Source organism: Melospiza georgiana, chromosome 21, assembly GCF_028018845.1.
Source record: "Melospiza georgiana isolate bMelGeo1 chromosome 21, bMelGeo1.pri, whole genome shotgun sequence".
Taxonomy (NCBI): Eukaryota; Metazoa; Chordata; class Aves; order Passeriformes; family Passerellidae; genus Melospiza; species Melospiza georgiana.
Genome location: NC_080450.1, coordinates 2,979,912 through 3,007,586, shown reverse-complemented (window position 1 = coordinate 3,007,586; position 27,675 = coordinate 2,979,912). Strand labels below are relative to the sequence as shown.

The window sequence follows — 27,675 nt, the reverse complement described above, 5'->3', positions numbered from 1 at the left end:
TGATGCTGACAAAGGATCTCTTTATATCCTGCATTTTTCTATCAGTGTCAATCTGCCTGCCTGCTTATCTCTTATCTCTGTCGTTTTATTTGTATTTTATTTCTTCCCCTAATTGAAATTCCAGTTTGCAATCGTGTTGTGCTGATAATGGCTGGTTATTAAAGTGTGATGATCCTCTGCTGATACAGGAGCTCCCTTGGATAACAAATTGGCTACCGTGGCACATAAATCAGGTTTTCAAGTCTCCTCTCCAGGGATGGTAATTAAAGAAGTCGCTCATGAGAGACTTTGATTGCCTGATAAGACTTGTTGGGAGTTACCTGACAAAGGGGATTGGAGGTTGTAAAGGAGAGGTCTGTGAGGGCTTGTGCTGAGCAGCATTTCCCTGCTGTGGATCACGGCCTCCAGTGGCTTCTGAAAGGGTCAGGAAGTTTTAAGTGCAGTGTCACACTTAAAGAACATGTCAGTGCTAAAAATAAAAAGCCCCACTAAATGATCCCTTGGAATCTGTGAGGTTTGAGTGTCAGATGTGGCTGCTGTTATTTGCAAGCATTTAAATTGCCATGGGAGCATCTTGCTGTCCTTTAATTGCTACTCCCAGCTGCAAAACGTTTGGGAAACTTAATTTACAGTGATCCCACCTGAGATACAGGAGACCCTTGACCCAAAAAATACTTCAGTAGTGGGGGAAGATGGGAAGGGAGATACAGAATGGCTTTCACTTTGAGCTGCCCGGGCTAAAGAAGAGTTGTTTTGAAAAGCTTTTGAAACTTTCTTTGGGTTTTTTTGGTTATCCAAGGATTTTTGACAGTAAGAATCTGTGTCATTTTAGGAAACTTGTGAGTATTTCAGGCAGGTTTATATAGAGACCATGCTTTTATCCAAGAATCTGCAAATACCCAGCTAGGTGAGACAATCCTGGTGTCTTCTAGCCGTGAGGTATTGCTGAGCATTCACTGCTCCAGCCAGGGGTTGAAATGACCAGTTATAAATTGTTATAATTTATTTTTTACTGTTATCTTTCATCCTCCTTCTTCTTTAATGTATTTTAAATTTCCTCTTCTTCAAAGCTCTTGTATTTTTAACACATTCTGGATGTGTTTTCAGTTTTTATGATATACCCACATCAGTGATTGAGATTTTATTTTTTTTAATATTAAAAACACTGTGGAAAGTTTTGGGAAATGCTTTTATGACTTTTCTACTAAGCTGAGAGGTCAAATCTGGAGGCTTCAGATATTTGTTCTTAATTATAACATTTTCTACAGGAGAATTAAATCTGTCATGTTACTTTGCTGATATTGGTACTTTGGTACTTTTTGTGAGTAATAAAAGAATTTTCCCCTTTTCCTTGCAGCATTCCTGATTATCCCTGTCAAACATTTTATGATACAAGCTCTTTAGATTGTAATCAGGCATGAGTAAATGCTTGAAAAATATAAGTTGAGTTTTGATTGTGATAAGTTTGCCTTCCATACATGGAATACTAATTTACACTCATTTTACATATATTATAAAATGTGTTTTTCTTAGCCTGTATTGACTCTTACCTAAACTGGTGTGGGGACTGTTCTTTATCAGGTGTTCATGCCTTGAAGGTGCATTTGCAATGGGGAAAAGCAGAAATTCTTTTGTGTGGCTGTTTGAAGGGAAAAGTGTCAGGAGCAGGAGCTGAGACAAATAAATACCAATAATCTTTGGCCATGTTGTTACTTTGAATTTTTTGTCATTCTTCAGCCATCCTGAAATATAAAAAAGTAACCTGGGCTAAGGGAATGAGAAAAACTTTAAGGTCCTTTCCAGCCCAGACTTTTCTGTGATTCTGTGGTCTTGTTTTATCAACAGCTGTCATAATATTGCAGCTCTAGGGCACTTCATAACTGAAGGGAAGGTGACTATGTCCTGTTTATGTCTCAGAAATAATTAAATATCGTGAGAGATGTGTAGTGTCAGGGGAAAACCCTCGTTGGATAATGGAATTAAACTTTCTTTTTTCCTTTTCCTTTTTTTTCCCTCTTTAGCTGAGCTTTTTAGATTGTAGACAAACATAATTATTAGCTAAAAAAATTAACTTACATAAAGAAATAGCAATGAATTAAACCCTTGCAAATTCTTACCTCACCTTTCTCTCTCTTTAATGATGCCTATGGTACAGTTTCATTTGTCACCAAATTGTAGCCAGTTTTAGGGGTGACAAAGCATCTCTTTCAAACATCCCAGGAAATTCAGCACATCATTTTAGGTGGAAAGCACACAAAGAGATTGCACCCTGGGGAAACAGCAAAGGGCTTTTTAATCAGGGAGAACACAATTTTTCATCACTGGAATTCAGCCAGGACAGGAATTAATTCTGTGATGGTTTGCAGGGGTCTGAGGATGAGGGAAGAGATGAGGATCTGACTCCATGTTTCAGAAGGCTTGATTGAATATTTTATGATATATATTATATTAAAACTCTACTAAAAGAATAGAAGAAAGGATTTCATCAGAAGGCTGGCTAAGAATAGAAAAAGAAAGAATGATAACAAAGGTTTGTGGCTCAGCTCTCTGTCCGAGCCAGCTGTGATTGGCCATTAATTAGAAACAACCCCATGAGACCAATCACAGATGCACCTGTTGCATTCCACAGCAGCAGATAATTATTGTTTACATTTTGTTCCTGAGGCCTCTCAGCTTCTCAGGAGGAAAAATCCTAAGGAAGGGATTTTCCATAAAATATCATGGCTACATTAACTCTTTAGCTTTTCCCAGAAGTGATGTGGGGCTGGCTGGACACTCAGTCTTGCCCAGAAGAACTTGTCCTGGGAAATGCTATTGCTTAGGAAAGGTTTGAGAAGACAGACCAAAGAAATTGTGTGGTTGGTGGCTGTGTTCTGTTCTCCTTCCTTGGAGCAAAGTGTTGTAACGCTGGGTTAAGTGATGGAGTGCAGGGAATTCCTGGGAGGCTGCAGCAGCACTGGATGCTGTGCCTGCTCTGTGTGCTTGGCTCACATCTGCCTGGCTCTTTCCAGTCTAGTTAAGCTCAACCATTTCTGCACAAGGCATTTGATTATCTTTTGTTTGGTTTCTCAGTCTGGCTGTTTACTATAAACATACCTACTGTATATGTTGTGGCCTTGGAGGGCAGCAGTGCTGGGAAAACTTTCCCACAGTGAGCTCCAAGTGATGTTGAGACTTGAAAAAATAAATTCAACTTCCATGCTGACAAACAGCCTTCATGTGCTTTAATGTCCTTCCACTAAGACTGCAACAGCAGCATTAAAGTGAACTTCCCTACAAATTATGATGTTAGATAAGAATGTCCTTACTCAAATTTCCTGAAGCTACTCAGCAGTTATTTCTGTAGGGAACATGCTGGCTGGCTGGGTTTGGTAGATTAAAGTAAGAATTTAGGGCAAGGTTCAGTTTAGTTGTTTACCATTTCAAAGTCTTAAGTGTTCTTAACTCTTTCATGTGTGTTTTTGCCATCCTTGTTTTGAAAACAATCCCATTTTGTCTTTGATGAAGCTTAGGGGGGAATGTGCAATGAGCCTGCAGATGCAAGTGTGGGGATTTTATTCCCTGAATATTAAAATTTACAATATTCTGTGAGTGGCTGAAGTTGGACATTATTGGAGATAACCATGCCTGGAGAAACATCTTGCAAAGAGTGGAACAGGACTTTAAGGGGTAGTTTGGGACCATGACTTGAGTGTTGTCGTTGTTGTGAAATATTTACTGAGCAAAAGAGCAAAGCTTTGGTGGGAATTTCTGCACTGGACCATATTTTCAGCCTGAGGGATGGAATGTAATTGATGAGGATGAGACTTGTGGAAGTGCTTAAGGCTCAAAATCGTGCTTTTCCTGCACTGTCCTTGCTTTTGGGGGAAAGCATTCCAACTTTTGTCAATGCTTTGAGTGAAGGGTTTCAACTTCACTCATTACTTGCATTGATAGCTTTAAAATTGTATAACTCATAAATATTTAATTTTGACTACTTTAGGTGTTGTGAAAAAAATAGAAATTGAAAATACTGAACTTTAAAATTATGGCTAATTTTGCTGAAATGCAGTTTTGGAATTTTATTTTTATGTACGTTTCTGCAATACTTTTTTTCAATATTGAATTTAAATAAGAAAAAAATACATATTTTAATGAAGTAGATAATCTCTGTTAAGTGATGGGGATTTCTTCATGGGGATTTGATCACCCAACACCTTCACAGCTCTGGTTTAGGAGAAAGAGAAGGTGACCATTGCACTCCTCACAAATTGAAACATGATTTCTTGTCAGACTGCCTAATAGAGCAGGGGAATCCAGAATCTTTTCTACAAAGACATTCAAAATACCATTTCTGTTAAGAAGTGGTATTTACAAATTAGAGTTCAGTTCTAGTTCAAATAAAGATGTCTTTCATTATGACATTTATTTGGTTCATACTCTTAAAAAAGCATGTGATTTACTGCTCTTCTCATGGCAGTCCTTCAGTTTCATACATATGTATTTTGGCTTGTCTTTGACCTTTTGCTTATTATTTTTAAATTTGCATGTTTCTCATAAATACAGACTTTTTTTTTTCTTTTTTGGGGCATTCTTTATTGTGATATTCCCTCTTTAATGTGGTTTAATTTGGAGAACAAGAAGTTTTGCAGAAGACCAGCATGAAAAGAATGAATGTTGAGGCATTAAATGTTTACAGATCAGTTTAAGTGGATATAATCCACAACAAGTAACAAAGTGGGAACATTTAACTTCAAAGCACATATGGCTGCTGTTACAAAATCAAAAAATGCAAGACTTGGGCCCTACAAAGTATTAGAGACACATTTTCCTTCTTTCCCATAAACAAGTAGGATGTACCTTAGCTTTTCAGATGGTTTTGAAGTGAAGGCTGCAAACAGCTGAATGCCATGGGCAGATAAAGGATTTTAATTAATTGTAAATATTTACAATATTTTTTATATTACTTTGGCTTAAAAAAACCAAAGTAAAGGGTGATTCTGCATGAGAGGCAGAGCTTTGGGAAATCATGAGGGCTTTGAAATGTGGCTCTGCAGCCTTGTCCAGGTTCCACCAGATTTTGGTCAAGGCTTCTGCTGCTGCCACTGATCCCAAACTGGGGAGTGCCTTGAGCTTCTGGTGAGCACCTTCATCATTGGGCATGATCAGGAGTGTGAGCTGGATGGGGAAGTGGCCAAATTGAGGTGGGAGGAGGAACAGAATACCAGTGAAATGTAGGTAGAAAATCCTATTGCAGGTACAATTGTGTGGGACAAAGGAAATCGAGAATGCTTCCAGTTTGGAATTTCTGTACCTTTTATTTCCCTCTCTCTTGATTTGCTTTCCTTTCCCCTCCACTGGATCTCCTGTGGTTGGTGCTCCAGGCTGATCCCACTCCTGTATTCCTCTCCTCACAGTCTTTCCTGTGTCCAAAATTCCTCTTTTTTGTGGCAGTGGGTGCGTCCAGGATTCTTCATTCCCTGGTGGCTGCCCATGGATTTAACTGCCAGAACAGTTGTGTGAAGGAAAATTGAGTGTAACTGTTTTAGTAAACTCCCTGATAACACATAGATGATTATTAAATTATTGGTTTCCTGATACTTTCAGCTAATGTATTAAAATTAAAATTTTGGATAACACCACTCATTGAAATTGAATGTATGTGTTAAGTGTGAGTATCTGCAATGACTTCTGGGTGAGGTATGACAACTCAATGCCACACTGAAATCCTACATCACCTTTTGGGACAGGAAATGAATAATACTGTATCAAATTGAAATTTCAGAGGGATTAAGCCTCTTTTCCACTGATAAATTCAACACACAAATTTATTTCATGCTACTGCAGAAAGTGCAAGCATTTGATATGTTTTCCATGCCTCGTAGATCAACCTAATCCTACAACTTTTTTTTTTTTTTTTAAATGTGTATTGCAATCTCATTCATATTCCAGATCTCACTGCCACATTTTACAAGATTATACCCTTGAAAGCTTTTTTTGGGCATTCTGCTTTCTCTGTGATGTGATGTTTGAGCCTCCTTGTCTGAGAAAATGAGAAAGATAGAGTTGTCTGATAGAGGAAGTGGGTTGGGAACAATGCTTTGTCTCCAGTTCTTAAAAACAGTGATTAAGAGAGCTGTTTTAATTATATAGCCATGTTAATGAATTATTTCCTTATGTTTTGTCTCTATAACTTACATGTGTGGCTATAGTTTCAATGCACCCAACTGTAATTTTTCAAAAGCACTACATTTTAATCAGTACAATCTGTAAATGTATTATAGCTTTATACTGATCTCAATGAGAATTTAGCCAGCAAAGTTGGAAATCTTTTGCATAAGCCTATGTATGAAGCTGCCAAATATTTTTTATGATATGCATTGATGGAATTTTTGCAACCACAAGAGGTGGGAGGAAAAAAGTGCAATTTTTTGATCCAAAATTGCTGAGTAGATTTCCAACCAAATGATCTCTTAGGAAGATTTCCTATTCCTATAAGATTTAAGAAATCTCATCTGTAGCTCTTTGAGTGATGCAGTTCCTGTGCTAAATATAGTTTAGTTATGATGTCTTGAACTAAATCAGACATTGTTGACCTGCTGATTTTTCTCTGCCTTGTTTTTCAGTTAGAAAACCCCAGATACCTGCGAGAAAAACGGGTGCCAATGACTGTGGTAGGTATTTATATTCCCTTGGTATTTCAGAAGGGCAAACAAACCTTTTATGTTATTTTTAATCATTGGTCAGGATTGATTGTACTTGGATTTACTGGTTTTGACTTCATTGGTTGTTTTGAATTTTTTCTTCAATAGATGACACCAAAAATTGACTGTGGGCAGTGCAGCCCCTCTCGGTACCACCAGACACTGCTTCAAATGCAGGAGAAAGAGGTAGGATTCTTTTCCTTGGAAATTGGGCATTAACAAGGAAGTTATTGTGGCAGAAAATCTCATGGAAGAGAAATTTACTGAAGTGACAGGGCTTGTCATTAAATACTTCATGGATTTCCCAATTATTTCGGGAGTAAAAAAGACTTTCTGAACATATTTACTGGTCCTTTGAAAGAATTTTTAGTGGAGAGTTTGAATTCTAGGAATTTTCCAAATTACCTTTTAATAGAGGCAGTGAAATCTTTGATTTAGTGGGGACTTTTGTTTGCTTTATATATCCCTTTCAAGTTGAGGAGATTTTGACCTTATTTCTGATAGGATCTACATTATTTCTGTATTTGCTTCATTGAGCTCCAATCCTCTTTTGGTCATATGGGGTTTTATTTTACTTCTTTGTAACTTTGTGAATTCCTGAGATTGCTGCCCCAGCTTGGCTGTCTAATTCTCTCACCCCATGGTTTTTTGCTTTGAATATGTGTAAAAGTAAAATTTTGTGGTCATTTTTACCTTTTTCATGCTTTAAGGAAGTTGACTGCCTGAGATATTTTGTCACAAGCTGCTCATTTTATTTAAGACATTTCTTTTTTTGAAAGACAGTGAATTAATGGGCAGAAAAGGAAATTCAAGGTGCATTAGGAAAACAATTAATAGAATCCCAAACCCAACCAACCAATCATAAAAAAAAAAAAAAAACCACAATAAATAACCAAATCCAGCACTCTGCTCTGTTTGTCTTCAAAATTTCTGATTTCAGCCATATGCTCTTGGAAAATTGAGACAATGTACATAGTTCCTTACTATCCAGAAGGACCTAAACACACAAAGTACCCCAAATATATCTGAGTTGGGAGGAAAGGGCATCATCAGCAAAGCAGGAAAACATTCTTTCATTTCCTTGGTGTCTTGTAAGGAAACGTGGATTGGAACTGCCCTAAAGTTACTTCCATGACGATTCAGAAAACATCTTTAGCAGAGATACAGAGGAGGCTAAAATTGGTTGGCAGATGTTTCAGTTGTTAATAAAAGGATGTGTATGAAATGTTTTCTGGTGCTACCTGGCTGCTTCACTCAGTGCTCAAACAAGCAGCTGCACAATCCATGTGCCTTTCACTTTCTCTGCTCTGCTGTTGACTGTTCTCCTGGATTGACAATGTTCAAACCACCAGTGCCTTGGGATGAGGCAAGGTTTCATAAGATGTAAAAATAGCCCAAGAAATAAATAAATTGAAAGCACAGTGTTGTCATTTAAACAATATTTTCAAATTAAATAAACAGGAATCCATGCCAAGGAGCTACATAAAATACCCAGTTAATACTTTGCTAGTTCAGTGGAAAAATCCTCTAAGCCACACAGTAAAAAATCCAGGACTTTTTGCTAATGGTGCTCGACTGTGGGCTGGTTTGAACTGGAAAGGTTACAGACAGTGTTTCACAATCACCATGTGTGTGCTATTAACGAGAAAACTTAAATGTGTTTTCATCTTATTTTGTTTGTGAAGCTCAATTAGGAATAAAGTCCTTTTCATTTATAGAATGTGAATGTATTAACAGAGAAATGGTGCTGTACAAAAGGGTCCGGGGGAACCATTAACTGTTCCCAACCTCTTTGTAGTACAAGGGGAGAACATAAAATAGGATAACTGTGGGGTTTTTTTGCTTTTAACCTTTAGACCTTTGTTCATAAAGCATTCCTGCACCTGTTTAGAGTCTGTAATGCTGAACACATGGCCATGAGCAGTGATAACCACATCACAGCCCTGCGAGAACACCGATGTCATCGGGCAGCGGCTTTTAGTCAGCCCTTCCCCAAACTCTTCTGACATGGATTAAACCGTTTGGGAAATGGTCATTACTGAAAAATTGTGGGTTTAAGCAAGGGAGATGCAACCCAACAGGAATAAATCCCTGTTCAGCCGGACAGCAAAGCACGACAGATGGGGTGATTGGCCTGTCTTGATAGAAAGGGAAAATGTCCCTTTGAACTTCACCTCTGGCCATCCTGTGTCACCCAGAGCTCCACAGGGCAGGGGAGGGGGAAAGGAAAAGGCTGATTTGTGATTTTTTCAGAAAAACAGACTCAGTGCCATTGCTAAGATACAGGTTTGGAATTCTTCTGGAATGAGAAAATCAGTTATGTTAATAAACTGATTTCTTTTAACCTTTCTCAAACAGCTAGTTTATCTGATCTATCACTTTGAGACATTCTGGTGTTTCTTTAAAGAAGTTCTCTTTCTTAATTTTTCATTTTGTCAGTCGTATTTATTCTTAGCATTTTTTCTCAATTTCCTTCTGTTTCATTATTTTGTAAGCAAAGATATTTATTTATCTTATCTCAACAAAGGAAGTCTAAACAAATCAGAGGCATATTGGAAATAATTTTCACTTTTCAGTTGAAGGTTATACCTGGAATAGATTTGTACTGAGTTGTATACCAGCTCTTTATTTATTTTTCAGGCAAACTGGCAAGCTCAGTGCTTTATGCAATAAATTGTGAAGCTTCATCTGTCTGGGTTAACTGAGAACATTGAGTGTTTCCAATGTTTTTGTTGACTTTATCAGTCCTGTCGCTCCTCAGTTTTGATTTTTGGGAATGCAGTGATAAAGATTTTGGACACTGGAGCCACTTTTCCAGCCTCTTGTGAACTAAAGCAGCCCAGATGAAATGATCATGCAGCTGGGGGCAGGATTTTTGTGGGGAAGGCAGTGGCTGGGTTTTCAGGAGAAAATCCCGGGGACAGCTTCCAGCAGTTTGTCACATGGGATAGGTGCTGTAAGATAACAGAGAACATAGAGAATGGGGAAAAAGAAAGGTTTGGGGTTTTTTCCCCTGAAAATGCATCTTCAAGGATGCATTGGATGTTTGGAATTGTGGGGAAGGCAGTGGCTGGGTTTTCAGGATAACACCTGTGGGACAGCTTCCATCATTTTGTCATGTGGGCAATGAGGAAAAGGAGAGATGAGATAGGTGCTGTAAGACAACAGAGAACATAGAGAATAGGAAAAAGAAGTTTGTTTTTTTTTTCCCTGAAAATGCATCTTCATGGATCAAGGACCAGAAGTAAGATGAAAAACAAAGAGTGTTTTATGGGTTTATGATTCAAGAAGTCTTATCTTGAGGATGCAGCCTTTTTAAAAAGCTGTTTTAGGACCTTCATCTTTGTAATCTTTATTTCTGTTTTTCTCCTTTTATTTTGGGAATGAGCACTCCCTTTTACTGCGTGACACAAATTTTGTTTATAAAGATCATCAAGCCATTTTTATGGTTTTACTGCAGCAGAAGTGTTGGGATCTAGTGATATATTTACATGGAGATGATAAAATCTGCAGTGCTGATACAGTTAAATCGTGGTCTGGCTAAAAGGGCTCTGGATTGAAGGTGTTGAAAGCAGCAGATTTACTGTGCTTCTCACTTATCTGGCAGGAGATTATAACTTGAAACAGAGCAAATTGCACGAGGGCTGTGATATGGATTTCCCCCAAGAGGGACCATACAGAGAATGTAGGGAAAGGAATGCAGGGAGGAAAGAAAGTTGTAAAACTCGGGAGGGAGAGTGAATAACACTGGCTGGTGTTAGCATGGAAAAGAGAAGGGAAAGAGCATTTGAAGATAAGAGTCCCTGCAATTAAAGGATGGTGATGAGTGGGCATTGTCCTGCTAGGTTTGACTTCTTCCTTTTAATTGTCCTGTTCCATAGTGAAGTATTTAAATACATGAAATTCATGCCAAATACGAGCAATAAATAAACCCAATATGGAGACAATATCCTAAAAAAGAACTCTTGTAATTAAACCACTGTAAAATTAACATTATTGTGTCTTTAGCTACATCATGGATTTTATATTTTTTCCTCATTAAAAAGAAATATTTTTGTTCATATTTTCTGAGGATGGTAAAAAAAAATATATCAGTACTGTTCTTTTGTGTAATATATTGAATTAAAAGTGTGTGCTCATGTCTGTGTGTGTCTCTAGAGTTTAAATCTTGGTGGATGGATATAGAAACATCTGTGAATGGAATCAGGAGAGCTGGATGCAGCTCAAGGAACCTCCTTAGATGTGCTGGGGCTGTTTGTGCTTTTTAATAACAGGAGGAGAGAGGTTTTGATGAACTTTCTGAAAGCAGTTGAGTGGGCCCAAAAACTGAGTCTTACAATAACTGGAGCTTCGTGTGTTGGAATTTTTTTTTCTTTTTATCCCTCTGTTCTTCCTGTTCTCTTCCTTTGCTGTTCCCCTTCTTTTGTCATCCTGTTCACTGGGGACTGCCCAAGCCATACTCCTGCTCGCAAATGTCATGCTGATTTCCAAGGGTAAAGATTGTTAAGGTTTTTAATTCTGGTTTTTAATTGTTGTTAAGATGTAAGAACGTGTGTTCCTTACTGTTCACACAAGTGTGACCCATATGAGGGGGCAAGAAAAGGCAGATACGACATAATTATGCCTTTCATTGTGATTTTCACTTTTCTGTAACTTTTTTTTCTTGTGACAACTTGCTTCTGAGAACACTGTTTTATTTCCCCTTTAAAATATTCCAGGCAGTGACAGCAACTATTTTCTGGTTCATTTGAATTTTCTCCTTTTCTCCGCAACCCCCGTGTCTGTTTTGAATGCAGGGTGTGATTTATCTGGAGAATCCAGTTGTAAACTGATTCTCACCACTGAGCAATCGTCCTGAGCAGGAATCTGCTCGTTCACATTTAAAATCACAGCAATCCTGACTGCTGCTAACATAATTCCTGCCTGATTAATGTCCTGCTCCCAAAAACATGTGCAAGTTGTCCGTTGTGTTCCTGGTGAGGAAGTCACATCCTGCCTTGCTTTGATAACTCTTCAGAATGTAATGTAATAAACCCCAAACCTTATTTTATTGCTAGACTGGTGTGAGACACACAGTGGATGTCAAGATGAGACATGTTTTCATAAACTGGCTGCTGATTTATAATTCCTGATACCAGTCAGGCTGCTTGTGGAGATCTAGATGTACATGTACAGTTATTTATTTTTTTTTTTTTTTTGCAATAGTTTGTGAACTATGTCTTTAATTATTGCACATATGGGCTGGAGACATTGAGAAAGATCAAAGGGGTAGGTTAGCAATTCAAACTAGTGTTTTAACCAGTAGAATGTCCAGATGGTTGCCAAGCAGCTGGGAATTAATCTTTTGCTGCATGATTAATCTCTGCCTCAAAGTGTGTCTGTCTTTAAAAAAAAAAAAAAAAGGAAGAAAGTTTGATTTCTTTTTTTTATGTATAGATTCTGATTTTTGATGGAGAAAAGACATTGATTAGAAAAAGTAGGTGCTGTGCACCGTTATTTCTACTGGTGAAAAGAAGGTGGGAGTACAGTTTAGTGGCTGCTTTAGGAGATCTTGAAATGAGTATAAAAAGTTCAGTAGCTGCTAAAACGCAGCATAAAAAAGAGAGGAATAACACTGAGGAGAAGTAGTCAGTGTTGGTGACTCTGTATTCAGACTCACTCACTGGGCTGGGCCCTGTGCAGAATTCCATGAAATTCTCATGTGCTGCCTTTCATTATATTCATATTTCCCTAAATCCCTCTGAAACCTCTGTGATTTCTGCATGCTCACAGATTCAGCTGGGTTCAGTTCTCACTGCTGGCAACTGAAGATACAGCTTCTTGCATTTTTGTGCTGCCTTTTATAAAATTGCATTTAATACTGCTGTGGCTGAGCTGTCTTAATTTCCAAATATATACTGAACTGTTGTCTTAATTCCTAAACATATACTGAACTGTTTTTGGTCCTTGCTGATGTCAGTGTCTCCCACTGGTGGCAGACATTTGTTCCATGTGGAAGTGGGACCCTGCAAATAAAGCTGTTAAATAACAGGATATGTTGTAGTGCTAATATCCATGTTATGTTCATTGGCCAGAGAAAACATCCTTGAGAGCTCAAATACCATTTCCACTTATTACAGTTGTTGGGATACAGAGCTGGGTGCATTTCTCCTTCTCTCTTCTTCTTCCCACCACCCCCAGCATGGAAATCCATGAAAAATACATTGTTCTCTCTTGAAAGAGCCTAATGACATTTACATATGAATAAGAACAATTGGCCATTCAATTATTTCTCTGTATCAAGCAAGTGTTTATTAATTTCAGTGTCATTTAAAAAGTCAGATTTTCCTTGAATGGGGGAAGCTGGTAACATTTGATTTAGCGCAAAACCTTAAATTTTAGTAGCTATAAGAATGGGGCAGTGTCATATTAATTTTTTAATTAAGTGAATATCTAGTTTCCTATTGAAGAGTAATATGTAAAAATATTGCAACTGGAAATAGCAATTGTATTGTTTTTGAAGAGTAAAGATACAAAGAAGAGTGGATATGTGGTGGGAATTACAAATGTTTGTTAGGTCAAATAATGCAGGCCAGATCATAAACATGGACTTTGGTGGAGGGACCTTTGAATCTGGGCAAAATGCCATGTTTATAAAGGGCCTTTTACATTCTAATTTCTGGCTGTTCCACTTGTTTAATGCTGTTTTTATTTCAGTCCATCTCTGGTTTCCTGAGCTCTTTGCAGCAGAGACTTTCCAAGACATTTATTTCACCTCAGTCATTGCGTTGGACAAAAACATTGATGATGTTCAATGCTGTAACTGGCTAATGATGTATTGTTTCAAAATGTAGCTATAAGTTTGTTTATTTTCTGAAATGGGAAGTGAACAGTATTTTTTTCACATCTTGTAAACTGAATGCAGAGTTTTCAGCTATTCTATTTAAAAATGGAAGATTAGTTCCAATATGATTAAAGTTTACTATTGAAACTTCCCTTCAAATACGTTGTTATGAAATATAATTTTTTCCTGGTTTTCACACCAGTGATTTTCTTTTAAATACTCTGAGTCTTTTTTGTAAAATGTGGAAAGTATTAATATACCTAATCTTAAAAATTTTTGAGGGTACAGTGTGATACAGAAACGACACAATGAGATCAGACAGTTTGCTAATGATCAAGTGAAATGCACTGTTCCAAATTACCTTAGTCTGAAGTCAGTGTGTATTTATAATAAATCTTGACTGTTTTGCAAGTCCAGTCTCTTCTGTCTTGGCCTTCCTGTATGGTTTAAAACACTGTATAAATTATCAATATTTATTATTTTAACCCCGCATGAGAATATTGAGTAAGCACAATTTGGTAGAAAGTTTGACTTGTTTGTTGATATTTTTGAAGAAACCTTTTTCTTCTGTGGAAATATCAAAGCTTTGTGTGCTGTGCACTGATTCCTTTTAGCAGCTGCAGAACACCAAGACAAATAACTTTTGTCGTGTACTGTAAGATATACAAGTCATTGTTCTGCATTGTTAGTTCTTACTTTGAAGTTCTCATTTATTGTTTACATCCTTCTCCCCCTTCCTCACTTCCTCCCTCCCTCCCCCATTTATTCATAGGCTTGGAAAAAAAAAAAAAAAACTGGCAAGCAACAAGTTCTGTTTTGTCAAATAGCCAAAACCCCCAATCTGATGGATGTTAAAGCTCTGAGATGTCCCCCTGGCCTGAGGGTGAGCCCTGGAATGGAGACAAGTGGGCAGCAGTTCAGTGATTCATATTGTTAACCCACTCATTGATTTGCTTTTAAATCAGGTATTTCAATATTTCGACAAATTTCTGTAAATGGGAACAAGATAAATGTTTGTCCTCTGTCATGAAAAAAGGAGAGATCACTTTACCCCCATCCCCTGGAGATTTATGACAGATGAGATTGTGTCAGTTTAAGCCTGACAGTTATTAAATGTTCCTAACACCTGAGCTGTGCTGTGGGATCAGGACAGTGAAATCTCAAAACCCCATTTTCAGGTAACTATTTGCTGGTTTTGGTGGCGTTTTGTTTTTTTTAAATGAGGAAGAAAGTGTGACTAGGCACATAAAAGCAGCTCTGTTGCTACCACCCTTCATGGCTTTAAATAACAGGGACAGCACAGATGTTTGACATCAGTATTGTTTACATGGCCTTAGGGTTTAATTGCCTCATTCTCTTTGTGAGGAGGATAAACAATGACAGAAATCCAAAGGAATGATGTTCAGCCAACAGCAATGGCTGCGTTTCATACATAGTTGCAAACTTCCCAACTATAGCTAAATATCTACACTTTTTTTTTTTTCCTTGTCTGAATGGTAACATGCCATAAATTTCATATTCTCTGCTGCCTCCTAACTGGTGATAAAAGATATTAAAACCAACGAGCGCGAGCACCGTAAATTGCGTTTAACAAAGTGAACGACTTAGAAAAGTTGGTTTTATCTGATTCCTCCAAAACTTGTGAAGTTCTTTGGTGCTGCTGTAGGTTATTTTGTTTCTTAATGCGTGTTTAATAAATAAAGCCAAGCTGAAGTGCGTGGAAGAGCAGCACATGCAGTCAGTTACCTAGAGCTGTTCCACAGGAAATTAGGACAAGCTGAGATTTGACATTTGGGATCTGCGGACAGGCTCCACCTCGGTTTGGTGTGGCTTTAATTTGAAAGATATTCCTTGATTGAAATTAGTATTTAATGATGTGCTTCAGCTTTCAAGTGGAAGAGGAGGCATTTCACTCCCAGCTGGGGAGAGCTGAGCCCTTTTGCTTCCACCCCAGCCTTCATGAGATCACTGCACAAAACACGTTTACATGACTCGATTTTTATCGACGTATGCACTGAGACTGGGAGTCTGCCTCAGAGAAAGGGTGGGTCAAAAAGCAGATTTGGAAATGAAACCAGGCTTTGCTATAGGACACTGTGGTGTTGTCCTCATGTTTTCTGGCTTCTCCAGCGGTTTTCCACTCAAGAAATTGAGTGTTGGATTTTTAAACCAGTATATCACTGTTTTTACATCAAATGCTCAAATTAACACTTCCAGAAGTTGTGATGAAGATACACGTGGGGTTGGAACTATGGACCATTACAAAATTTAAATGCTGTTGGAGAGTTTTAATTTTTTTTTTTTTACCAGTTAGTCAGTACAAACACAGCTTTTCTCTTAACACTCGCTGAAAACTTCATGTGCACATCAACTGTTAAATTTCAGACACTTTAATATGGGACTTCTCACATATCTTTATATGTAGAGATAAAATTAGAAAATTTTATCTCAGATTGTGGAGCTGAAGATGTGTGAGCAAAGCAATGATTCCTAAAAATTAGGAAAGTTGTGGATGAAGCACATGGAGCAGAAAATGACCTGTGGTGCTGAAACTTCATTAAGGTTGTGCAAGTTGAGGAGCTTGAGTACTTTTCAAGGTGACCCCATTTTAGCCCTCACCTGATGAGGAGTTGGACTTTGTGATTTTTTCACCTATTTTTTTATTATTTTATTCCTAATATTCAGAGGAAAAGCAACTTACTTGTGTTATTACAGTGGTTGCATTCATTAAGGGCTGATTTCTGTATCTTGGACACATTTTTCCAGTTGTTTGGTTGCAATTAGCTCTCTCTTTTGGAAAGCAGTCCCAGAACTGTGACATTTTAAGAGATGGTTGTTCTGGTGGAAGGGGTGTAATGAATTAATGAGCTAAAATTGATGGAACTGGTGCAAGTGTGAGGGTGGTGCTAGGGGGAGGATTAATGAGAGGTGGGAACCAGCTTCAAGTACAGGGAGTTCTGTGTCATCCTGTGGCTGAGAACAATCGGGAGCACTTGAAAATATGTATGTCCATCTTTAATCTGAGTGAAATTCTCAATTTTGATTTATTTTTCGTATTATTTCAGTGTACAGAATAATAAAACCTAGACCAGCTCTTGGCTGATAGAACCACCAAGGATTCATCTCCATAGCCAAGACATTCTGATGTTATTAATGAGTTTTAAATGTAATTTGGGTGGATTTAGTAGCTGTGTGAGAGCAGTAGCTGTACCTCAGTCATTCATAAGCTTTTAATGTAATTCAAGTAGATTGGAGTCTCTTTCATATTTAGTTTCTGGTATTTGTGTTGTTATGAGACCTTCATATTTATTTATGGCATGTTCACAAGCTGTCTGTCTGGAAGTGGATTACTGTGCTCTTTTTATTAAATCAACACTTATTCATCACCTGGTACTAAGATTTTCTCCTGTAATGTCACTTTGTTGCAGTGATATATGCATATATTTCTTTTCATATATACATATGTGTAGATTTCATGGATAGAAGACACACTTTTATCATAATGCTTATTTTGGGAAGATGAAAGTATTGGCTGACAGCTGGGAATATGATTTATTTTCTTTGGATTAATTGTCAACCTAATTTTTTTTTCCTCCTCCATTAATTTGCATAAGTCTGTGTGCAAACAGTTGGGAGATGGATTTCTTTATCTGTGGTATAATAAGGGGTTGTTGGATACAACCCATCAGTTGGTGAGTTCAGAAAATTAAACAATTTTCTTCTCTTCCATTTTCTCTTCTTGGGCAGCCTTCTGTGTTTCCTGCAGAGGATTTTTGAGTTGAGTTGGGTTTTCGTAGCTCACGTTTTCAAGTCATGATAACCTTGTGATGTTTTCAAGTCCTAACAAACCTGTAAGACAAATGAGTCATACAAAAAATGAATAATTTGTACTGTGTTCAGTGTTGGTCTGTGTGAGATAAAGACTCATGCTTGGGTGGCAACTTTTGATTAGTCAAGGGCATGGAAAATAAAGGCAGAATGAATAATGCTGTTAATTCCTGTGGAGTTTGTGAGCTGGGATATTACAAGTCACGTTCCGAGTTGAGCTAAATAAAAATGTGAGAGCTGGAAGTGGCTGGATGGTGATGGGAGTGCAGTGTCGAGGTTGGGGGGGACTTCAGCACCTTTCACAACACCCACAAGTCAAACACAAAGTTTTCTGTTGGCCAAAGACCACTTGGAGTCATCTCCTGGAGGGCGTTTGATGTTCCCTTTCTAAAGTGAGGGGGATCAGGGTCTGTCCTTTGGAAAAGCTTTTCAGTCCACTTGGCTTTCTGAACAGTGACTGTTAATAAATGTAGGAGTGGAACACCCTGAGTCTGAACTCAAGGTGTCACTTTTGGTTTCCAGAAAAGCCCGAGAGATTGAAATTCCTCTCATAGCTGTCCTGAAGAGCGCCTTTAACATGCAAGAGGTTCAAAAATACTTGAAAGATGGAAACTTAGACTCTGAGTAAGAATTGGCAGTGTATTTTTGTGTTGGAGGGGTTCAAGTACAGCTTTGAACAAACACAGGCAGAACAGGAAATGTATTTCAGTGATCCAATCCTTAATCCCATCATAAGTCACCTTTAAAAGGAAATGTGTTTATAATGTGAACTCCGTGAATAATAGAAAACAAACAAAAATAAATGTGCATCTGGGCTTAAAGACATTCTTTGTGTAAATGTAACACCTGCCTGAAGAAATGAAAATGAGTTTACCAAACTTGGTATATTAACAGAAATATTAAAGTTTTATTCCTAAGTGTTTATTTAAATTAAGGATGATAACTTGTTCTGGGCAGTAGCAGTTGTGCTTGTTGCCAACTAAAACATCCTACAGATCCATTTTTCTGAAGAAATGTTGTAGGATGACATCTTTGGTAACAATTGTATCGAATAAATATGAGAATATTGAGAAACTGAGTATAGATTTTTTTCATAAGATTTCTTTGTTGGTGACTTCCCAGTGCCTTCTGAAAAACATAAATGAATTATTAAAAAGTTGTGAAAAGGTCATTGGTGTAATTTATTCTTTATTTAAATCATGTATCTATTCTGTTTTGCTTTTAAAGCTGGAAATGAAAATGAAAATAGCAGAAGGTAAATTTCATGAAGAAAAACTGAAATTACAACAGAAGCACGATGCTGATGTTCAAAAGGTAGGAAGTGTTTGTACTTTTTTCCAAAAGCAGTGTATTAAACAATAATAGAGACTATGATTATCATAAATATTTATCAGTTGTTTAGCTCCTTCACAATTGCAATTAATGTTCAGTGGAAGTCAAATTGTAGGTAACAGTTGGCATAAACTGAGAGGAATGCAGAATATTGTACTTAGGAAGGGGAAAGCACTTGCAGAAAGGAGATGAAAATACAAGGCAATTTGTTTGTTAGAACAAGACAACCTATTTTACGAGCATAACAACTTCTGTGGGAAATCATAAACTCGTGATTTTTCTGTTAGAGAGAAAAACATTTGTGTTAGAGAGGAATGTGAACAAAATTAATTTTTCATGGACAAAATGCAAAATATAACAGTAGGAAAACCCAGGGATGTATCACATGTATTCAGGCTCACCCAGCAGCAGTGCTTGCTGTCCTGTCTCTGTTTTGGGCAGGATTTTGCTGAGCTGGGGCAGAGGCAGGTCACCAATCCCCCCTTGATTTACGTTACTGCATTTTAAAGTTTGCGCGCTGAATTCTCGCAGCGCTGACACGGCACCAGCTCTCCGGGTTTGGCTTCACTGTGCCACACCACACCCCTTGTGGGAGGATCACACCCCCTCAGACCATGCTGTGACCTTCAATCCCACGTTTTAGGGCTGGGGTGAAGTCCTGGGAGATGCCAGGTGCCCCTGGCAGGGCGCTGATCCCAATCCTGATCCTGCTCTAAGCTCGGCATCGCTCGGTGCCTCTGCTTTGTTTCCTAAAACTGAGTCACAGCCTTGGAGGAAGTTGGTTGACACAACTCTGTGACACATCAAAGCCTCCTGAGAGGATGTTAATATTTGGTCAGGTGCATATTTGGCTCATCTGTTCTCAAGGCCTTGGAGCAGAAGGAGTGAGCAAAGCTGGGAGTCTAAAGGAAACAGCTTTGTGAGAATAAGAAATAGTTTAAATGCTTTCTCATCCCTTGAGTTGTCATCCCTTCCTAATTGATGTTAGAATTCCGTCCTTTGAAGTCGTTTAATAACGTTGGATATTTTAGAAAAGGTTAAATAGTGTCGTATTAATCTTTAAAGACACAAAACGTTTATTGCAGATGGAGTAATATTGTTTTAAGATGAAAGCTTCTGTTTGATAAGAGATTTGGGGCACTGTTATAAAATTTCTGCGACTTTAATCTTTATCTTAAACACAAAGTTTAAATTAAAATACTATCTCAAAGTGTGCAAATATTCAAGCTTTTTTATTTCCAAACTCATCCTGTACAGAAATGTGGGTGTAGTTACCCTCCTATACTTGCTCTGTTCCAGTCCATTGTTCCTTAGGATCCATGTGAGGAATTTCAGTTGGTGAAGCACAAAAGACTGTAATGAACTTCACCAACTTATTTAAATATTTCTTGAATCTAAAGAGAATTTTAGATGCTTTTAAATACTATTAGGCAACATAAGTATGGAAATCTTTTCTATTTGCAGCATTAGCAGCATGAAACTTCCAAACTCAACAAAAGCAGCACTGGGTTTGCCCAGGTTTAAAGGAAAACCAAAAAAACTCACCTTAAAACATGAAACTCCTTTTTTAATCTGCTTTTTCCTACATTTGTCTAAACCAGTTCTTTGTTTATGGCTTGGCAATTGTAGCTGGAAAAATGATTTAGGTTCAATCACTTAATCCTGCATGACTTGAGGACTTCTTGCAGACCAGGTATCTTATGCACTGGTTGTAGTTTGGAATGTTTTGAACTGACATTAAAATATTCTGAGTTTTCTCTGCAGATTTTGGATAGAAAGAATGATGAAATAGATGTGCTGAAGTCCAACTACCTAAAGAAACAAAAAGAGTCTGAGGATATGATAAGAAAGCTGGAGAAAAAAGGTGATTTTTATCCTCACGGTTGTCTTCTGTGTGGTGCTATTGTGCTACATTCTCTTGTGGCTGTGGGCTTGTGTGTTCCTTCTGCAGACATCCCTTTCTTCATCATTTGTAGCTCTTGATTTAATTTTTTCCTTTGGATTCTGAGATTCTTGTCCAGTTGTCTCTGCTGTTCCAACTCAAGTGTTCCAAGAGCCTGTGATCTATTGCACTGAACGCAGGTTTTATGAGCGTCACCAAAAAAAGTTTCTTTGATGCCACTGAAATATTTTGGCCACTTCTTTCCATTTTTTTTGGAATCTCTGGCTCAAAGTTCATTTTTTTTATACATTCAGTACATTTTAATCAAACCACAGCGGGTTATTTTTAAGACTATTGCGGCAGGAGATTTCAAACATTAATATTCTTGAGCGTGTCACGAGTACAAAACTCGCTCTCAGAGTGGCTTGTCAGCAGTTTTCAGTGTTAGTTTCTTTCAGAATTCCTTTGAGTCCATTTTCACTATGGACTAAACCACACTGGAAAATAATACAGGAGTTTGGTAGTCTATGGACAAAAAGGAAGAGTGTTCCATGTGTTTTGTTTCCTGCTCTTTGGGAAAGTTAATTTGTCCAGCAAGGGATCTGGGGCTTCTCTCTGTGGGCTGGTGGTTGCTCTTGACTGGAACAGGTTGAATTGGAGTTGCCCACAATGTTCCAGCTAATGAAAATCCTCAAAACAAAGTGGAACTGTGAATATGGACCTGCTTTTCCCACTAATGGTGATGCCATAGCTTGCAATTCAAGTTAGGTAATTTCATTTTCATGTATATCTTGGCCATTCGACTTTCACAAGAACCTTTTCTCTTTAAGATGCTCATAAAATCGGGTTAAAATAACTATTTTCTTGAGGTTATGCAGAGTTTTGCTGATGTATAATTACAACTTCAGGAAGGAAAACTCTCTCTGAAATATTCTGTAAACAAAGTAGAAAAGAGAGAACACCTTGTAATGACACAGAATTTAAGTGCTACAGCTTAAAGCAGCACATCCTTTAAGTATTTAAGAGCTAAAAACCAGTTGGAAAACTGACGTAAACTGGTTGTATCTACTGCCAACACTGAAAAATCCCAAATTTCTTGAATGGTTGTTCAATTTTCTCCCCATTTTTAACAGTTCAGACCCTTGTTCGTGAGTCCCAAGTCGTGAGAGAAGCCAAAGAGCAGCAGATTGCAGAGCTGAGGAAGATGTGTGAGCAGAGCAATGATTGCCTGAACAATGAGTGGGAGAAAAGGGTAATGAACAATGCTTCCCTCCTTTGACGGACTCCTGCAGTGTTTATCTGGGATAATACATTTTGTCACTCAAAAAATAAATATACAGAATATGTTTTAGGGGTGTTTTTTTCTGCTGATTTTATTTTTTCCTGAAGTAATCAAGACTCTTTTTGCTGATGCTTTTGCACCCAGCTGGTCACCCTGTTCCTGGGGTTCATCTGGCCTCCTGGCAAGTCTCTGGATCTCTTAGGGAAGTGTTTATTTCTGGTTGACCTGACATGGAATTTTAATCTGGGTAAACCTGCTGCTACCTGCTGTCACGGTGATTCCTTTGAACTCTTAGTCTTGCAATGGGTCATGAATTCTTCAATGTATTTTTATTTATTGTTCAACTCAAGACAGCAGCAAAGGGAAGAGCATGTTTATTGTGACACAGTGTCACTTTTGTCCAGATTATTGTCAGCATTTGTCTTGCTTCCCCCTCTCAGGAGAGAGAGGGTCACAGAAAGGACAAACCCACCTCCATTCATGAAGTTTGCTGTACAATTTAATTTTTTTGGTGCCCTGCATGTAGAAATGAAGTTGGATTTAATTCTTGCCTTCTTAAAGGCAAGTCATAATCATAAATGATAAATTGTCCTTTGTGATGGTGATCTTGAGGTTCCAGTGTTGGGTGGTTTTTTTGTTTGAGTTTTTTTTTCATAGACTGGTTTAGGTTGGAAGAGACTTCAAAGCTCATCTAGTGCCACCCCCTGCCATGGGCAGGGACACCTTCCAATATCCCAGGGTGTCCCAAGCCCTTCCAACCTGGCCTTGAACATTTCCAGGGATGGGCAATCACAATCTTTTTAATTTTAGAGAAACAATATTTTCAGAGAGGACAGAAGTGTGAATACCTGGGCTTTTCACTGATTCTACTCACATGCTATAATAATTTAACACTTCTCAATGTAGCTAGCTGTAGCTGCCATTTGTCACTTTGTGCCTTTTTTTGTGGTGCAGCTCCACGATGCTGTGGCTGAGATGGAGAAGGAGAAGTTCAACATCCGGAAGAAGCACACGGAGGACATGCAGGAGCTGCTGGAGGAGACCAACGCCCGGCTGGCCAAGATGGAGGAGGAGTATTTGCAGCAGACACAGTCAACTGTAGGTTGTGTTGTGAGCCTCTTACAGGTGTCTCTTAAAATGTTAAATTCCATTTTGTTTGTGTTCAGGTGGACTGGAAGGGCCCAAGGCCAGGTTGGGTTGTGTTGTATGTGCAGAGATCCCCGTGGCTGGGAGGAATGATGAATCTGACTCCATGTTCTCAGAAGGCTAATTTATTATTTTATAATACTGTATTATATTAAAGAATACTATGCTAACTAAAGAATACAGAAAAGATACTTACAGAAAAGATAATAATGGAAACTTGTGACTCTCTCCAGAGCCCTGACACAGCTTGGCCCTGATTGGCCAAAGAGTGAAAACAACTCACAGCAGAACCCAGTGGAACAATCACCTGTGGGTAAACAATTTCCAAACACATTCCACATGCGAGCACAACACAGGAGAAGCAAATGAGATAAAAATTGTTTTCCTTTTCCCTGAAGCTTCTCAGTTTCCCAGGAGAAAATCCTGGGTGAAGGGATTTTTCCAGAGAATGTGAATGCTACAGGATGGGGCTTGGAGCAACCTGGGATGGTGGAAGACGTCCCTGCCCATGGCAGGGCTGGGATCAGATGGTTTTTAAGGTCCCTCTCAGCCCAAACCATTCCATGATTCTGTTATTCGTGCATGTGCATCCTTCCTTTCAATACTGCAATTGTTCTCTCCTTGGAGGGGCACTGTCCTGGCAGCCAGTCCAACCAAGGATTTTATTCCCCAGATAAAATTAATCAAGGTACAGCCCTTCAATCAATGTTACACTGATATCTTAGAATCCGTCCCTAATTACAAATATTTGATTCAAGTTAGTAGAATTTCTGTATTTTCAGGTTTGTAGATCATTTATATATTACGTAATTTTCATAGAAACATGATTTTTTTACTCACCCACCTCCTCTTTGAGCAAATACTTCTGTTAGATGAAAGATGACATTAAAAGGATTTTAAAATAAGTATTGATTATTCTAATTTATTGCATTTCTTTTTTAGAGTAATTATAAGCATGTAATTAGGTATAATCTGGATTTTGTGCCTGTTATAGAAATGATGCAAAAAGCAAAAAATTAACAAGTAACCTCAAAAAAGCATCCTGTACTTTTCATCAGGATGAAGTACGAGGAAAATTGAATAAGTGAAAAGACAATGTCAAACAAAATTTATTCCTTTATTAATGAATGTTGAATTTAAAAATTAACATTCAGATCATGTCATAGGTAACAGTAAATACAGAGAAAAATGGACACAGTCTGTCAGCAAGATTGAATTTAAGAACCATCAAAACTAGACAGATCTTGCCGAGCAGCTTCTGATTTAATAATTAAACAAGGTAGAGTTCAAGGCAGGGCTTAAGATGAAAGACTAGACTGTCACTGGAAATTAGTTTTCTTTTTTTCTCTCTCCTCTTTCTCTCTCCTGATTTTTTTTTTTTCTGTTGGTATTTCAGAGTTTCCCTGTTCAGAGTTTCATGTTGTCAGGAATGCCAGTGCTGTTAGCAAGTGGAATTGGCTGAATAATTCCATTAATGCCATAGTGCTGATAAGAAGGGGTTTGTACCCTGAACAAGGATGAACTTCCTTGCGGGACATGGGGCCAGCCAGGAATTATGCTCAGTGGTATATTAAAAATTGCTCCTTTTTTAATTATTAAAAAAAAAAAAAGAAACATAAAACCCCAGAAAACCACAAAACTAACAAAAAAACCCAAGTCTCTAAAGCAAACAACCCAGAAAACCAAACCCATACTGAGCAGCTTGGCACAGATGGAGAATTTTGCTGTGCTGTGGCCGGAGCTCAGGGGACCATTCAGGTGATGTCCCTGTGGGAGGTTCTTGCACTGGCTCAGGTTCTGTCACCTCCAGTGACAGGGCAGGGGCTGCACAGGGCACATAGTTGGGGTTTTATTTTATTTTATGAGTGGGTGAAATTTCTGTTCCACTTCCCTCCTCTTCAGGCCTTTGTTAATATGTAAATAATTCTGATGCCTACTCTGGGTCTGATTTTCTGACCCCGGCCTCCTGAGGAATTCTTCCCTCATTTCCCTGCATATTACCATAAATTTAGGGAAGAATGGGAAGGCCTAGAGCAGTCTCATGCTACCTGCCTGTCCTTATTCTGTTCATTTTTACATTTGTTTATATCATGAGATGATGTTCCAGGAAAAAGATACAACTTCTGAGAGATGCTTGTAATTTACTGGAAGTTACTGCAATGAGATTTCTGGAAAGTCTAAAAATGCTTTGTATATATTATCATCCATTGTGGTTTTCCATTGAAATATTGTTTTCTCTCCCATTTGAAAGGATTTGTAATTTAGAAATCAGTTGCATATGCTGTTCTGTGTAAGGGAGATGTCACTTTGAGGGGGAATAAACACCCACATTTTGAAGATATATTTATTTTTATATAATGTATAAAATTTACTGTCATGATTGATGACAGCTTTGCCATTGTAACTCTTGTGTCTCTGCATCATCAGAGAACCTCGTTGCTCAAGGCTACTGAACAACAACTGGGGTATTCCCTCATTGATTCTGGGCTTTTCTCAATAATTCTCTATTTCAGAATGAGACAGTCCAAAAGCTGGGGGCCCGTGTGCAGCAGTTGACTGTTGAGGCTGAAAATAGCAATTTACAACGTCAGAAATTATCTCAGGAGAAGACTGAGACAGAACTGCGCTACCAGGAGGTCTGCTCCCAACTTCAGGAGCTGACAGAAAGGTAATTCAATCACAATTAGTAGTTAAACTTGTAAAAATATGGAATTTCCAGAAGCAAACATTATTAATTTTGTTCCAGGAACACACTGAATGGCATTTGACATTAGAAAACTCTCATGAAAGTATATTAATTGGTGTCAAACTCATTTAAAGTGACCCAAACGACCACCTTGAGGAGTGTCTTACCTTTCCATTATTTATGAGCAGCTCATTCTGTGACAAGAGCACGTGGCAGACGTGCAGACTCCGTGGAATTGATACTGAGCAGGTAAAATGCCAAAATCTGAAAGCAATTTCCATATTCTGTTTGCTTGCTCCGTGTAGGTACAAGTTGCTTCAGAAAGACAAGGACCAGATTATGCAGGAATACAAGGAGAACCTTCAGCAACTACAAAGTAAATTTGAGGTTGATAGAGATTTTCTGAAGCAGGAACAAGCTCAGGTATGCTGCCAGGTGTAACAGGCATGAAAATGGGGTTTATTTCTTAAGTCTTCTCCTCACTATCAATGTGATGCTTATGAATAAATCCAAGGAATTGCTCAGTTCCCCAAGTTAGTCCTGACTATATGTTTAAATAAAATTGGGATTTAATTTTTTATTCCCAAATTTGACTGAAAAATCATCTGAAGTTGGTTGGTCATTCTGGTGTGTGTGTATTTCTACAGCTGATTCAGATAAGGTACAATTAATATGCTGATTTTGTTTGTGCTCCTCTAAAAATTCTGGCTACACCCTTGGAGACTTAATGTTTTCATAAAGCCTCCTCCATGACAGAAAATATTTTTTCCAGAGAAACATAGACCTGCAGGTCTCATAGTATTGAACACTGTGTTAAATAATTATGTGTTTAAGGAAATAATTTTATATTTTGCAAGTGTAGGTTTCACCCAAAATGTAATAACTCTGGTTTGGTTATGGAAAAGCATCTGTCAGGTTGATGTCTACCAATATACATAGGTAGAGATGGTACATATTTAAAGTTATTTTAAAGTTAAATAATTGTAGAAAATACTTGTTTTAAATACCATTTATTACTCCATAGAGCCATAGGACAAGTGGGGTGTTTATTTCCTGAAATATTTGGTGTTTAATTCCTGAAATGCTCTGAGCTTTGATGATACTTTACTCCATTTCATTTACAAAGTATTTTTCTTTCTACCAATTTTTAGTTGATTTTAGTAGGGATTTTTTATTATTATTTTTGTGTTGTTGTTTCCATTTCTAAGCTCACCAGAGGGCCCAAATTGATACAGAGCCATAAACTCATACAGCTTTTTTGAAACTTTAGAGAAATAAATTGAAAAATGCAAAAGAGCTAATGAGGAGTCCAAGACAAAAACTGCTTTTTCTGTTAAATCCAAGCAGACATGTGATGTGATTGCAGAATTACGCCGTGAAACGGCTCTGCTGAAACAACAATTGCAAGATGCTGAACATCAAAGGAAGCAACAGCTGAGGGTGAGCCCTGACTTTCTTTCTCAGAAATGACCAACTCTTTTTACTTTATTTCATGATTTAAATGTTTAGATATCATCTTTAAATATGCTTCTGTATAATGTGCTTACTTGTTTCTGTTTTATGAATGGAAATACATGAAATTTCACATATGGTTAAAGGTTGATTTAAAAAGTGTGGCTAAAAGAGAGGTAAGAGCAGAATTTTCACAGAATTTTTCTGTACTTCAAATATTAAATAAGAGTTTAAATCTCTATTGGTGTATTACAAAGAAGCCTGATAAAGAATGATGAATATTTTTTTTTTCTCATAAACTATAAACATTTTTAAAGCTTCAAAATAGTTTTTAATTTGCACTGTTTAATAGTTCAGTTCAATATTCTGTATTCCTGTAGGCATTTAAATTAATCCTTCTATCTCAGAGTAATGAGTTCCACATCTGTATCATGTAGCAGTCCTGGTTGAGTTTTGGCCTCTACTTTTCTTCCAATGTCTTTCATTTCACAGTTGATATAGTACAGAATGGCATTTTAATAGCTCAGGAGAACAAGTTGCTGTTTCTCTTTAGCAAACATG

At 37.8% G+C, this 27,675-nt stretch overlaps 1 protein-coding gene across 4 annotated transcripts in view; it reads left to right on the top strand.

Annotated features, from left to right (window-relative positions):
- CEP112 (centrosomal protein 112) overlaps positions 1–27,675 on the top strand; it is a 161,917-nt gene that overhangs the window by 12,652 nt on the left and 121,590 nt on the right. For all 4 annotated transcript variants that reach the window (XM_058038779.1, XM_058038781.1, XM_058038780.1 and 1 more), the window contains exons 7-15: positions 6,606–6,653; positions 6,792–6,869; positions 18,562–18,648; positions 20,431–20,530; positions 21,682–21,800; positions 22,785–22,928; positions 25,490–25,644; positions 25,968–26,085; positions 27,010–27,102. In XM_058038779.1, the coding sequence (XP_057894762.1) occupies positions 6,606–6,653; positions 6,792–6,869; positions 18,562–18,648; positions 20,431–20,530; positions 21,682–21,800; positions 22,785–22,928; positions 25,490–25,644; positions 25,968–26,085; positions 27,010–27,102 (942 nt within the window). The remainder of the gene's footprint in view (positions 1–6,605; positions 6,654–6,791; positions 6,870–18,561; positions 18,649–20,430; positions 20,531–21,681; positions 21,801–22,784; positions 22,929–25,489; positions 25,645–25,967; positions 26,086–27,009; positions 27,103–27,675) is intronic.